Genomic DNA, 16,202 nt, shown 5'->3' on the forward strand with positions numbered 1-16,202 from the left:
GGTGGACCGCCGTCGCACCCTTGCAGCCTCCGTCATGCAGTCCCTGTGGAGACCGTTGTGGCAACACCGGCACATATCTCGGGACACCAAGTTGAGGGTCTACAATTCCTCTGTCATCTCTGTCCTTCTGTACGGTTCGGAAACATGGCCGCTGAATAACATCCTGGCGGCCAGGCTAGATGGCTTTGATTCCAGAGCCCTCAGGAGGATAGAAGGCATCACGTGGAGCCAGCATGTCACCAACAAGACCCTAAGAGAGCTAACCCAACAGCTCCCAGCCTCTCGCCTCGCGGCAATGCAGCGAGTGCGCTGGTATGGCCATGTCATCTGCCTGCCGGGGGAACACCCCACGCGCAAAATCCTGGACTTCAACCCGCAACGAGCTGGCTGGAGACGCCCTAGAGGCGCCCCCAGGACTCGCTGGCTGGATGTATTAGCCCAGGACCTTAAGGCCTGCAATGTGACTATGGCACAAGCTCAACACCTTGCCCACAACAGACCCAGATGGAGAGACCTGGTTGCTATGGTCGGCTCTACGCGCCCTGAAGTGCAAGAGGACTAAGTAAGTAAGTAAGTAAGTCTTCCTACTCCTTTTCCAACATGTTGAAAAGACAAACTGGAAATTGTGATGTATCATGTTGTATACATGCATGTGTGATGTATCATGTTGTAAGCATGCATGTGTGATGTATCATGTTGTATGCATGCATGTGTGATGTATCATATTGCATGCATGTGTGATGTATCATGTTGTATGCATGCATGTGTAATGTATCAAGTTGTATGCATGCATGTGTGATGTATCATGTTGTATGCATGAATGTGTGATGTATCATATTGTATGCATGCATGCATGTGTGATGTATCATGTTGTATGCATGCATGTGTGATGCATCATGTTGTATGCATGCATGTGTGATGTATCATATTGTATGAATGCATGCATGTGTGATGTATCATGTTGTATGCATGCATGTGTGATGTATCATGTTTGTATGCATGCATGTGTGATGTATCATGTTGTATGCATGCATGTGTGATGTATCATGCTGTATGCATGCATGTGTGATGTATCATGTTGTATGCATGCATGTGTGATGTATCATGTTTGTATGCATGCATGTGTGATGTATCATGTTGTATGCATGCATGTGTGATGTATCATGTTGTATGCATGCATGTGTGATGTATCATGTTGTATTCATGCATGTGTGATGCATCATGTTGTATGCATGCATGTGTGATGTATCATATTGTATGAATGCATGCATGTGTGATGTATCATGTTGTATGCATGCATGTGTGATGTATCATGTTTGTATGCATGCATGTGTGATGTATCATGTTGTATGCATGCATGTGTGATGTATCATGTTGTATGCATGCATGTGTGATGTATCATGTTTGTATGCATGCATGTGTGATGTATCATGTTGTATGCATGCATGTGTGATGTATCATGTTGTATGCATGCATGTGTGATGTATCATGTTGTATTCATGCATGTGTGATGTATCATGTTGTATGCATGCATGTGTGATGTATCATGTTGTATGCTTGCATGTTCCAAATAAACTCAACTCAACTAACACTTGGTGGACATTCAAGCCACAAAATGCAAATGGAGTATTGTTGGTGTATTTTGGATGGTTATAGAGGACCTCCCATTGGCTCCATTGCAAGTGGACTTTTATTTACATTTATGAGTTAGAATTAGGGCTGTGTGATATATGGAATATACTGGATATATCGTGGGTTTGTCTCCGTGCGATATAAAAATGACTACCGTATTTTCCGCACTATAAGGCGCACCTAAAAACCACAATTTTTCTCAAAAGCTGACAGTGCGCCTTATAACCCGGTGCGCTTTATTACGATTCATTTTCATAAAGTTTCGGTCTCGCAACTTCGGTAAACAGCCGCCATCTTTTTTCCCGGTAGAACAGGAAGCGCTTCTTCTTCTACGCAAGCAACCGCCAAGGAAAGCACCCGCCCCCATAGAACAGGAAGCGCTTCACCCGCCCCCATAGAACAGGAAGCGCTTCACCCGCCCCCGGAAGAAGAAGAAAAAACGCGCGGATATCACCGTACGTTTCATTTCCTGTTTACATCTGTAAAGACCACAAAATGGCTCCTACTACGCGACAAGGATCCGGTTCATAAAAAGACGCAATCTCTCCATCTGCACACGGATTACTACCGTATTTCACAGCAACTGATATTCCTGTGAACTGCACTGTGGAACGGGAGCACGTACGGTGAATATTCGCACCACAGGGAATGAGAAGTCATCCTTCACTGTGGTTCTAGCTTGCCATGCTAACTTCCTCCCATGGTGATATTCAAAAGGAAGACCTTGCCAAAAGAGACCTTTCCAGCCGGCGTCATCATAAAAGCTAACTCGAAGGGATGGATGGATGAAGAAAAGATGAGCGAGTGGTTAAGGGAAGTTTACGCGAAGAGGCCGGGTGGCTTTTTTCACACAGCTCCGAAGGCGAACACACCTTCACTAAGACGGGCAGATAGCGCCGGTCGACATACGCCAACATCTGCCAGTGGATCGTAAATGCCTGGGCAGATATTTCGGTCACAACTGTGGTCCGAGCTTTCCGGAAGGCAGGATTCACAGAACTGCTGCACAACAACAGCGACACTGAATCCGATGACTTCGACGAGGCGGAGCCGGCCATTTTTGGATCCCACGCTTGCGCAACTTTTCAATTCGGACACCGAAGACGAAGAATTCGAAGGATTTACGAATGAAGAATAACTTCAGAAGGTGAGCGCTATGTTTATTTTGTGTGTTGTGACATTAACGTTCGAGCAACATTATGTTGCTATTTATTGCTCTACACCATTTTGAATTTTACTATGTTTGTGATTGCACATTTGCGTACATTTTGGGACAGAGTTGTTAGAACGCTGGTTTTCAATATATTATTAAAGTTTGACTGAACTATCTGACTGTTTTTTTGACATTCACTTTAGCGCAGCGTTTTTTTGACATTCACTTTAGCGCAGCGTAGGCGCGGCTTATAGTCCGGGGCGGCTTATTGGTGGACAAAATTATGAAATATGTAATTCATAGAAGGTGCGGCTAATAATCCGGTGCGCCTTATAGTGCGGAAAATACGGTATATGGTGATATTGGAGTATACGTTCTCACACAGTTGCTTTTAGCTGCAGGCATTACACTACAGGCTCTTCTCACTCTTTCTTGTCTCTCCTTCTCACAGAGACATAAAACAAGCGCACCTTCTTACATACGTCACATACTGTCACGTGTGCAACGTCATACGCTCTCACGGAGCAGACAGGTAGCGGCATGGTAACGTTAGCTGTGGTGCTACTGGTAATACGAGAGAAAGAAGGTGCCAATCTGGTAACAAATGAAGGAAGAAATAGTTCCCAAAACAAACAGCAGGGGGTCCATCGTCTGGCGGTGGTTTGGCTTCAAGCGGGTAGATGGTGAACAAGTATGCGGCAAAAGCGTTGCTACAAAAAGTAGCAGCACTGCTAATGTAGCATCATTTGAAAAGTCACCCGCTAGAGAATGAAGAGTGCTTGAAACTCTGCATGTCAACATCTCCGTTCTGTGCCACACCAACAAAATGCCCAAGCAACCATTTCCACATCAGAAGGAGATATCGTCCGCAGGAACCTACCACATAGTGAAGGACATACACTATTTGATTTCCTATTATGCAGCTCATTATTATATGACACTTATTGAAATATATTGTGTGACATCATGCACAAAAGTGCACTTCATTTGTTTTAAACTATTGTAGTGGCGTTCTGTACAGAAAGTGCACTTTAATTTAGTGTTGTTTTGATATGTCATCTTAGTGACATCATGCACAGAAGTGAACTAATAGCTTGTTTTAAAATGTCTGACAATCTTGCACTTTCTGTTTTGAAATGACATGAATGTTTGTACCACTGCTTAATAACTGTTTAATAAATACACTTTTGCTAAATTGACTTAGTTGTGGTTTCCCTCTCTGCATGAAAGTTTAAAAGTAGCAAATATTAATGCAGTATGAAGAAGAATGTTTTAATGTAGACACATATAATCATCATACTGCTGTGATTATATGCATCAAGTGTTCATTCAAGGCTAAGGCAAAATATCCACATATATATGGTGTATCGTGACATGGACTAAACATATCCACATATATATGGTGTATCGTGACATGGCCTAAACATATCCACATATATATGGTGTATCGTGACATGGACTAAAAATAGAGATTTTAATAAAAGGCCATATCTCCCAGCCCTACTTAGAATGTATTTTTGTTTATATATATATATATATCCACCATCGTGTCTTTTAGAAATATGGGAACAATAGAAAAATTCCCAAAAAGTGCAGTTCCCCTCTAAATTCGTTACATGGCCTAAACATATCCACATATATATGGTGTATCGTGACATGGACTAAACATATCCACATATTAATAAAAGGCCATATCGCCCAGTCCTAATTAGAATGTGATTTTTTTTTATATATATATAGATCCACCATCATGTCTTTTATAATGATTGTGAACGATAGAAAAATTCCCCCAAAAAGTGCAGTTCCCCTCTAAATTCCAATGATTAGATTTAAGACTTGAAGTGTATGAGCATGAAGTGATGAAGCCTACTTGGCTGAGTCTTCTAAGACAAAGTGAACAGTCCAGTTGTGATGGATTGAATGCCCTGAGAATAAAATGATATGTGCTTACTTGGACTGTGATGAAGCTGTGAGGACTCAGGTGCTTTGCCTTCATGCTCTTCAGTCTTCACAGAGACAACAGTCAGTGGAAACTTGCTGACATCATCCTCCTCCTGCCCTACAACACACTCTCCCTCCTCTTCCTCTTTCATGTGTGGATCTTCCTCTTCCTCTTTCATGTGGGTGTGCTGTGGATCCTCCTCTTCCTCTTTAATGTAGGTGGGCTGTGGATCATCCTCTTCCTCTTTAATGTGAAGGGGCTGTTGAACGTCTGTTGGGTAAATAAGTCAATAAGATAAAGAGAGAATAGAAATAGTTTTGGACTGACACTGTTAACACAATGACATTATTTGTGTTCTTTCGTGTGTTGTGTTAAAAGTGTGTAGCAAAACAACCAATAAAAACACGGGAAATACTTCCTTTTGTCCCAGCCACTAAAATTAATTCAAAAGTGAGTACAAAAACAGACTTGGAAATTTGATGAGGAGCAAGTTTTATTATAAGTACAAGGCAGCATTGATTGAGGCATTCTTAACTTTACACTCACTGATATAAAGTGTGTAAATATTGTATTCTGTATACGGTCTATGACACCTAAACTTTATCTCTAAACTTAACCACAATTTGTGGTGTAGAATGACGTCTGGAACTCAAGATAGTTCCACATGTCTGGGAACGCCACCGACGGATAATCCTTGATATTACTCAACAAATCTTTAGGGATCTATTCCGTTTCATAGTTAGATTTTTTTCTCCTATCTGCTTTTCGCAGGAAGATCTCGGCCAGGGGTGTTTAAACTAATTTTAGATGGGGGGCCACATGGAGAAAGATCTACTCCAAGTTGGCCGGACTGTTAAAATCACGGCAAGATAACGTAAAAATAAAGAAAATTGCAGATTGTTTTCTTTGTTTACAAATAGAACAAACACATTCTGAAAATGTACAAATCATGTTTTTATTTTATTTTACATACAATAATATTCTATCTTTAGTTGTCCTTTTTTACACTTTCAGAATCAATTATGTGATAATGTTCATCAGTCAACTCATTGGTGTTCATTTTCAATCCATCAAGATAAATAAATAATATCAAAATCAAATTACAGGATGTTATTGATGTAGTTTGCTCATTTTCCCCGACTGGTGCGCTAACATCATGTGTTTTAGTTGTGTTTTAGATATGTAGCATCATATACAAAGATACAAAGAATTGCTATTGCGACATCTAGAGGACACATTTAGAACAGAAGTTTCTTTCATTCAAAAATTTCGACTCATTTTTGTACTTAGCAAACTCATCCCGTCTCATTCACTCATTCACACACTAATGGCGAGATCTGCCATGCAAGGCGCTTACCACGACCCATCAGGAGCAAGGGTGAAGTGTCCTGCTCAAGGACACAACAGACGTGACTAGGTTGGTAGAAGGTGGGGATTGAACCAGGAACCCTCAGGCACGGCCACTCTACCAACCGCGCCACTAGCCTTCCACCATCGACCTGCCTCCTAGCCTTCCACCATCGACCTGCCTGCTAGCCTTCCACCATCAACCTGCCTACCAGCCTTCCACTATCGACCTGCCTCCTAGCCTTCCACCATCGACCTGCCTGCTAGCCTTCCACAATCAACCTGCCTGCCAGCCTTCCACAATCGACCTGCCTGCCAGCCTTCCACCATCGGCCTGCCTGCTAGCCTTCCACCATCGGCCAGCCTGATAGCCTTCCACCATCGACCTGCCTGCTAGCCTTCCACCGTCGACCTGCCTGCTAGCCTTCCACCATCGACCTGCCTGCTAGCCTTCCACCATCGACCTGCCTGCTAGCCTTCCACCGTCGACCTGCCTGCTAGCTTTCCACCATCGACCTGCCTGCTAGCCTTCCACCATCGACCTGCCTGCTAGCCTTCCACCGTTGACCTGCCTACCAGCCTTCCACCATCGACCTGCCTTCTAGCCTTCCACCATCGACCTGCCTGCTAGCCTTCCACCGTCGACCTGCCTACCAGCCTTTCACCATCGACCTGCCTGCTAGCCTTCCACCATCGACCTGCCTACTAGCCTTCCATCGACCTGCTGTTTGCCTCCAGCCATTGGCTTTGTCTACGGGCTTCCACCCGTCGGCCTTGGTTGCTAGTCTTTAGCCCTGTCTGCTAACATCATCAAAAGTGGTAAAACAAGTGGAACTTCTCCTCTCACTATGTCACAAATTATTATATTGTGTTTTATACTTTCGTGTGGTTTTACTGGTGTCCCAAATGGGTCTGGTCACCCCCACCCACGAGCTATGCTACTTCAAGATGCACAGTTTGACATATTTGATAATTTGACATTTCATCATCGTGGCAGCTACAAAATAACCTCGGCCTTATCTCAGTTGAAGATTTCTGTGACTTTGGACAAAACAAAATGGCTGCATACTATGGTAGAGTCCATTCATTCTTATTGTTTCCTTGTTTTGAGAGATCACGTCAACATTACTGCATCCTCCCCTATTGTGAGAACTTACTTTCACAGATTAAAGACTGACTCAAAAGATGGTAACTTTAAGCGCAAATGTTTAGTTATATTATTGTTATTGCTCTCGGGAAATGTTGAGACTAATCCAGGCCCTGATACACCTACACAAGGTTTTCCACCTACAGATTTTAAAACTAGTCTTGGGATTATTCATATCAATGTTCGGAGTTTACTCCCTAAACTGGATATGATAAAGATCTGGATAAACTCAACAAATGCTGATATTGTAGTCTTATCTGAAACTTGGCTTAAACAATCTGTGCTTAATAAAGATATTTACATTCATGGCTATAATGTCTATCGTACTGACCGACAAAGAAAAGGTGGTGGAGAGGCCATATATATTAAGCAGAGGTTTGATGTTAAATTAGTGCTCTCTGAATCAGTAAGTAAAGAACTTGAACTGTTAGCACTTGAAATTGAATTAGCTAGAAATCACCACATTATGGTAGTGGGGTGTTATAGGCCTCCATCTGCCCCTAGTACAGGGGTCAGCAACCCGCGGATCCGGAGCCGCATGCGGCTCTTTGATCACTCTGATGCGGCTCAGCTCCTGATTTTCCTGGGAGACTTCCGGATTTCAGTGCCTCTCCCAGAAATCTCCCGGGACAAATATTTTCAGATTTTCACCCTAACAATTATAATAAGGGCTTGCCGTGATGGTACAGCATTTAACGCCCTCTACAACCTGTACTTACAGTGTGCCAGCCAAGCCACATGTTGTATTCAACTACTGCTTGCTTACATAAGTGACAGCAAGTCATACTTGGTCAACAGCCACACAGGTTACACTGACGGTGGCCGTATAAAACAACTTTAACACTCTTACTAATATGCGCCACACTGTGAACCAAAACCAAACAAGAATGACAAACACATTTCGGGAGAACATCCGCACCTTAACACAACATAAACACAACATAACAAATACCCAGAATCCCATGCAGCCCTAACTCTTCCGGGCTACATTATACACCCCCGCTACCACCAAACCCCGCCCACCCCAACCTTGCTCTCCCCCAACCATCACCCCCCAAACCCCTCCGTGCGTCGGTTGAGGTGGGCGGGGTTTGGTGGTAGGGGGGGGGGGGGGGGGGGTGTATAATGTAGCCCGGAAGAGTTAGGGCTGCAAAGGATTCTGGGTATTTGTTCTGTTGTGTTTATGTTGTGTTAAGGTGCGGATGTTCTTCCGAAATGTGTTTGTCATTCTTGTTTGGTGTGGGTTCACAGTGTGGCGCATTATTAGTAAGAGTGTTAAAGTTGTTTTACACGGCCGCCGTCAGTGTGACCTGTGTGGCTGTTAACCAAGTATGCCTTGCTGTCATTTGTGTGAGTTAGCAGAAGCCTCATACATCCTGTGGCTGGGCCGGCACTCTGTTTGTACAGGTTGTAGAGGGCGTTAAATGCCGTGTCATCACGGCACGCTCGAGAGAATAGTTGCCCTGAAATTATTCGTAGTCTCCCGGAAAAATCGGGAGGGTTGGCAAGTATGACGCTGTCAAGCGCCATTCATATAAAACTCTCGGGCCGCAGTAACATTCAATTTTCATATTAAGGTGCGGGCCGCGTGTCTGAGACCCCTGGTTATACATAGCACAAAGCAAAAAAAAAAACGTTGTATGTAGTGTTATTTCATTTTAAATTTCAACAGAGTTTTGTGGCTCCCATTATCTTCTTTAATTTGTGAAACTGGTCAAAATGGCTCTTTGAGTGGTAAAAGTTGCCGACCCCTGCCCTAGTAATTCCCTATCTACTCTTGTGAAGCTTCTGTCTCAACTGAAATACAAGGAAATAGTGATTTGAACTGGGACTGGCTCACATCTGTGTCTGACTCTTTGAAAGCACAGTGTGAATCTCTAAATTTAACACAATTAATTAACTCAGCTACAAGACCTAATCCTAAATGCCCTCAAAAAGCTACACTCATTGACTTAATTCTAACAAATATGCCCTTTAAATGTGTTGTATCTGGTGTTTTCCCTAATGATGTGAGTGATCATTGTGTGATTGCAGTAGTGCGAGACACAAGGATTCCTAAAAGCAAGCCTCGTCTTCTTGAAAAACATAATATGAAATTATTTGAGACGCAAGCTTTTTTACATGACTTGCATCTTTTTAATTGGGATAGAATTGCTCTTTTTGATAATGTTGAACTGGCTTGGAAATATTTTCACAAAAACTGTTTGAGTATAGTGAACAAACATGCCCCTTTTAAAATGTAGGGTTAAAGGACGTGACAATCAGTGGTTTACATCGGACCTGTCAGATGTATTGCATGAGCGTAATGCTGCTTGGGCCAGGGTACGCAAGTCAGGGTTGGAAGCAGATTGGTTGAATTTTAGACAATTAAAAAATCAATTTACCTCTCTCCTTCGGAAAGTCAAATCAGAATTTTATTTCTCCACAACAACTGAAAACCTCAAACACCAAAAGAAGTTTTGGAAAATCATCAAATCTTTGTCCGCCTGCTGTAATTCAGTCAATCTCCCACCTAGTATACTTGTTGATGGTGTCAGAGTAAGTGACAGAAGAGAAATGGGTAGTCATTATAATAATCATTTTATTTCCTCTGGTTTTCTCTATAATTCTGACAACTTTACTGAAGTTCCGCTAACAAAAAGAACCGTTGAAAATACCCAAGTTTTTAACTTTACGCCTTTTACCACAACAGAGGTAATGAGTGCTCTAAAACAACTTAAACCTAGAAAACCAGCTGGCTCAGATAAGTTGGAGCCGCTCTTCCTAAAGTTGGCAGCTGAAATTATAGCTGGACCACTGACTCACATTTTTAACCTTACTCTAATTTCAAATGAAATCCCCTTGGATTGGAAATCTGTCCTTGTAATCCTCCAATTAAAAGGAGGTGACCCTAGTAATCTAAATAATTACAGACCGATCTCTAAACTCTCTGTTCTGGCAAAAGTGCTTGAATCCCTTATCAGTGAACAGATAAAATACTTTTTGGACACCAACTGTATTCTGTCACCATTTCAGTCAGGTTTTGGCAGAAACTACAGTACTGTTACTGCTGCTATGAAGTTTATAAATGATGTAACTGAAGCTCTTGACAAGAAGCAGTGCTGTCTGTCCCTCTTCATTGACTTTTCAAAGGCATTTGATACTGTTGATCATGTCATTTTAATCAAACGTCTTTCAGCTATTGGTTTTTCTCAGCAAGCAGTTGGATGGTTTGCAAATGACCTCACAAGCAGAACTCAGGCTGTTCAGATAGAGGGTTCCTTCTCGGACGTACTGCAAGTGAAAAAGGGTGTCCCTCAAGGTTCTGTGTTGGGCCCATTATTAATTAATAATTAATAATCTTGGACGGAATATTCCGAACTCAACTTTCCATTCCTACGCTGATGATACTGTCATATACTGCACAGCACCCACTCCTGCTGAGGCCTTTAAATATCTACAACAAGCATTTGACAGAGTACAAGAACAACTTTGCTATCTTCAACTGCTTTTAAATGCAGAGAAAACAAAGTGTATGTTCTTTACCACATCAAAAACTGTAAGATCAGCACTGTGTGAGAACATTTGAACAAGAAATGGGCTACAAAATTGTGTTAGTATCTGATTTTAAATATTTAGGATTTTTAATTAATGACCACTTGAGTTTTAAGGAACACATTCAGTGTGTTGTAAAAAAAAACTGAAACTTTTACTGGGATTTTATTATAGAAACAAGTCTTGCTTTTCTTTTATTGTGAAACAGAAATTGGTAGAAACAACCTTTTTACCTGTTATTGACTATGGAGATGTGTTGTACATGAATGCTACTGCTGGTTGTCTCCACAAGCTGGATAGTGTGTACCACGGGGCACTGAGATTCATCACCAACTTACTCACCATTGTGTGTTATACTCAATGGTTAACTTACTCACCATTGTGTGTTATACTCAATGGTCAACTTACTCACCATTGTGTGTTATATTCAATGGTTAACTTACTCACCATTGTGTGTTATACTCAATGGTTAACTTACTCACCATTGTGTGTTATACTCAATGGTTAACTGGACATCTTTATGTGCGTGACGCCTCAATCATTGGTATGTGTTCATCTACAAAACCATTCTGGGTATCACCCCATCTTATCTGGCATGTCTTTTAACAAAGAAACAAGGAAGTCACAATCTGCGTTCAATGAATGTTCTGCAATTTGTCGTCCCCAAAGTAAGAACTGAACTGGGCAAGAAAGCATTTAGGTTTTCAGCAGCGAAGGCTTGGAATAACCTACAATCCAATATTAAACTTCAAACCCTTGTTACATGACATGAGTTTAAAGCTTCTGTGAAAGGATTGCAGTCTACCTTGTCTATATGTACATGTGTTATGTCAGCAAGTTTTAATGTTGTACATTTTATGTTTTATGTGTTGTTTACTGTTTTTAATGTAACCTTGCTGCTGCCCTCTTGGCCAGGTCTCCCTTGGAAAAGAGATCTTTGATCTCAATGGGATTTTTACCTGATTAAATAAAGAAAAAAAAAAGAAGAAAAAAACAGCTGTTTATTTGAAGTCTTAAAGAAGTCAACTATGTGTGCAGTGCAAGGTGAAATGCAGTTATGTCATCTTCTTGTCAATAACACACACACATCAAACTTTTGCGTGTTGTTGCTTCCTTATTTGTCATTATTCAAAGCTGATTTTAATGTGTAGCAGCGGCAGCTGAACTCAATGTGACAACGTGTCATAGTTACGTCAGTCAGCTGGAATTAAAAATACAAATAGTTGTGTCATTAGTCCAGAATCTTCACGGTCCTCATGGACGACATAATTAGGAACCAGTACTAAAAAAAATGGTACTTGGTATACATCCCTAATCTTCACCACTAAACCTTTGAAATATGCTGACATATGTGCTGTTAAAGGTAAATAAACAGTAGCCATATTGAATGTTTGCCTTCATTTGACCACGTGAGGTAAGGAGGACGGCCTCTAGGTCACATGGTTACACCCCAGCAATTACACTGTTGATGATTGATGAGCATTCATTATTAAATGGTGGTGTTAAAAAGCAAGTATATCTCCATCTTTAGTCATAAATACTACCTACTCAGTGGCCTAGTGGTTAGAGTGTCCGTCCTGAGATCGGTAGGTTGGGAGTTCAAATCCCGGCCGAGTCATACCAAAGACTATAAAAATGGGACCCATTCCCTCCCTGCTTGGCACTCAGCATCAAGGGTTGGAATTGGGGGTTAAATCACCAAAATGATTCCCGGGCGCAGCCACCGCTGCTGCCCACTGCTCCCCTCACCTCCCAGGGGGTGATCAAGGGTGATGGGTCAAATGCAGAGAATAATTTCGCCACACCTAGTGTGTGTGTGTGACAATCATTGGTACTTTAACTTTTAACTTTAACTTTAAATGTGGCCCCCGGATGAACATGTGTCACAAACATTGTATTAGATGATATGTGGATGTTGTGCTTACTTGGACTGTGATGAAGCTGTGAGGACTCAGGTGCTTTGTCTTCATGCTCTTCAGTCTTCACAGAGACAACAGTCAGTGGAAACTTGCTGACATCATCCTCCTCCTGCCCTACAGGACACTCTCCCTCCTCTTTCTCTTTCATGTGTGAGGGCTGTGGATCCTCTGAAGTGAAACTGTCCCCCTGCAGATGAGGGAGACATTCTTCTTGGTGTCCAATCAGCTGATGGATGTCTACAGGACACAAACAAAACACATTTTAACTCCTACATGCTAAATATTATATCGTACATGAAATATAGGGCTGTGGCTATTGAAAATGTTATTAATCAAGTGTTCTACTGGAAATGTTTTCGATTAATCGAGTACCGTATTTTCCGCACTATAAGGCGCACCGGATTATTAGCCGCACCTTCAATGAATGGCATATTTCATAACTTTGTCCACCAATAAGCCGCCCCGGACTATAAGCCGCGCCTACGCTGCGCTAAAGGGAATGTCAAAAAAACAGTCAGATAGGTCAGTCAAACTTTAATAATATATTAAAAACCAGCGTTCTAACAACTCTGTTCACTCCCAAAATGTACGCAAATGTGCAATCACAAACATAGTAAAATTCAAAATAGTGCAGAGCAATAGCAACATAATGTTGCTCGAACGTTAATGTCACAACACACAAAATAAACATAGCGCTCACTTTCTGAAGTTATTCTTCATTCGTAAATCCTTCGTCTTCGGTGTCCGAAGTGAAAAGTTGGGCAAATTTACGATCCACTGGCAGATGTTGGCGTCGTCTGGCGCTGCCTCCTCGTCTTAGTGAAGGTGTGTTCGCCTTCTGTCAGCCATTGTTCCCACGCAGTTAGCAGTCTAGCTTCGAATGCCCTGTTGACACCAATATCTAGCGGCTGGAGGTCTTTTGTCAATCCACCCGGAATGACGGCGAGTATTGAATTAAGCGCGTAAGCGTGTCTCTCAATGTGCTGTTATGAGCTAGCAAATATAACAACTACACTACCCAGCATGCAACGATAGTTACGAGCATGCGCGGTAGCCCTGAGAAGCGTTGTATGCTGGGAGTTAGAATGTGGTTATGAGCACGCTGTGAGTAAACGTTGAGAACTCAGTTAACATGCCTCGTCTGCATTATTTATAATTAGACAGACAACACACTCAATAGGAGCCATTTTGGGGTCTTTACATAAACACACAAATGGAAATGAAACGTCACATATCCCAGCATGCACCGCGCGCTTCTTCTACGGGGAAAAAAGATGGCGGCTGTTTACCGTAGTTGCGAGACCTAAACTTTATGAAAATGAATCTTAATATTTATCCATATATAAAGCGCACCGGGTTATAAGGCGCACTGTCAGCTTTTGAGAAAATTTGTGGTTTTTAGGTGCGCCTTATAGTGCGGAAAATACGGTAACTGGATAAAATAGTGTTGCTTGGTTAAAGACAAATTTAAGCGACTTTAAGACATTTCACTTAATAATGAACGGCCAATTGGTTTGAGATGGTATGAGATCAAGATGTCATCTTTAGATCAGGCTTTGTTTTTTCCACAATCACTGCCACATTAAAAAGTTAAAGTACCAATGATTGTCACACACACACTAGGTGTGGCCAGATTGTTCTCTGCATTTGACCCATCACCCTTGATCACCCCCTGGAAGGTGAGTGGATCAGTGAAGAGCAGCGGTGGCCGCGCCCGGGAATCATTTTTATGGTGATTTAACCCCCAATTCCAACCCTTGATGCTGAGTGCCATTTTTATAGTCTTTGGTATGACTCAGTCGGGGTTTGAACTCACAACCTACCCATCTCAGGACGGACACTCTAACCACTAGGCCACTGAGTAGGTGGATGTAGCAGGTGTTGTAGTAGGTTAATGGCTGCACCAATATGAAGGAAATAACAGGTCAGTATAGCTTTTACACACATAAATAACTTGTCAAACCTGCCAGCTAGCAGGCTAGGTTTACAGCGTCAGTTACCATGGTAACTGACTCTGACTTTGTCTTACCTCTCTTATTTTTGGAGGTCAAACTCTGGAGCTTTACATACTCAGGAGTTTGCACTTAACCTGCTCTCTGGAATATTCCCCCGGTGACTGTGTGAGTTTTGTGTAAACATGTTGATACACTTTGTTACAAACTGAGAGGAACATCAACCTCTCATAAATATTGTGTGTCTGAACATCCTCACATGACAATTCATCTTCCTATAGACAATCTATTGAAGAAAAGTGTTAATAATAAATATAAAGTTAGTAAAGATGTGAGAGTAAGAAGTAAACAAACCTGTTGTGTGTAACACAACTTGATGTTTTTCATGTTGTCGCTCCTTCTCCTCTTTTGTTGGACAAAGTTCCTCCTCGTACTCTGCTATGGTTCTTTCGCACATTTTCACACAATCACAACACTTTACACTCACACTTGATCTCTGCTTAGCGATGTGTTTTCATCTCTCTTTGTTAGCAGCTAACAAGCTAAGCTAACTAGCAAGCTAAGCTAGCTGGAGAAGTGCGCTCAGACTAATATACAAACAGTTATTATGACTCTATTTAATAGAGTGTAATAAAGGACATATATGTGTACATGGACGCACAGATTAAGAACACTGAACTGTGACGACTGCAATAACGTCTTCACCGTCAGACGCCATCTTGCTTTTACCTCGCCCTGTTTGGTTCGCGCGCAGTCTTGTCAGATCTCGCGAGAGAAACAATCAACCAGCTCTTTTCCAGATCTCGCGAGAGAAACAAGTAACCAGCCCCCCCCCCCCCCCCCCCCCCCCCCCCAACCCCGGTACAACTATTTCAACATTCTGAAAATAAGAATAAACTTTTACATTTTCAAAACAAAGACATACAACTTATTTTGGTAAATAAACAGTAGCTTATATGGGTAGTATGGCCGTAAGCCGAAAGACGAGGTAAAACCAACCTTTTTAAATAGAACTCTTACAGACGGGATGGGAGACAATTGTTATTTATCTTAGAGCCTGGCGCGCATGCGTACACTAATGTGGTTTTTCATGCTGTGTGATTGTCTTCCTTTGCTACGGCGGTCAAGTTGCTTTCACGGTGGATATTTGCCTCCGGAGCTCCAGCGGAAGCTCCCCCTCACTGTGCCCACACTGCTCTCTCATGCTGCGGGGAGATTGCAGGAGAGGTGCCGCTCTCAACACTACTTTATGCGTAGGGACCGTCAATAAATAACCATTACCTTGAAAAATGTATTCATCTACATCAAAACACTGATTCATCTAAAAGGAGGTCAAATAAATAGTCATACATTTTTAATATCGTTCCTGATTTTATCATTTAAATATTTTTTTTAATGTAAACAATAATTATTTGTTTTAAAAGTCTCCATGTCATCATGCAACTTAGTAACCAAATTCCACTTTACATTAGTCCTTTTATTTTAAAATAGGATCACTTTCATAGGTCATATGACCTAAAATCCCAAATTCACTTGATATTTGAAGTGTTTTTTCTATTGTGATTCACACTTTTTT

At 41.8% G+C, this 16,202-nt stretch overlaps 1 protein-coding gene across 1 annotated transcript in view; it reads right to left on the bottom strand.

Moving 5' to 3' along the window:
- Positions 1-15,344, bottom strand: part of LOC133570497 (uncharacterized) — a 45,340-nt gene extending 29,996 nt beyond the window's left edge. Inside the window, exons 1-2 of the mRNA XM_061923172.2 lie at positions 15,332-15,344; positions 4,737-4,997 (exon numbers count right to left, since the gene is read on the bottom strand). Coding sequence (XP_061779156.2) covers positions 4,737-4,997; positions 15,332-15,344 — 274 coding nt within the window. The remainder of the gene's footprint in view (positions 1-4,736; positions 4,998-15,331) is intronic.
- Between the last annotated feature and the right edge of the window lie 858 nt (positions 15,345-16,202).

The sequence above is a fragment of the Nerophis lumbriciformis genome, linkage group LG28, assembly GCF_033978685.3.
Source record: "Nerophis lumbriciformis linkage group LG28, RoL_Nlum_v2.1, whole genome shotgun sequence".
NCBI lineage: Eukaryota > Metazoa > Chordata > Actinopteri > Syngnathiformes > Syngnathidae > Nerophis > Nerophis lumbriciformis.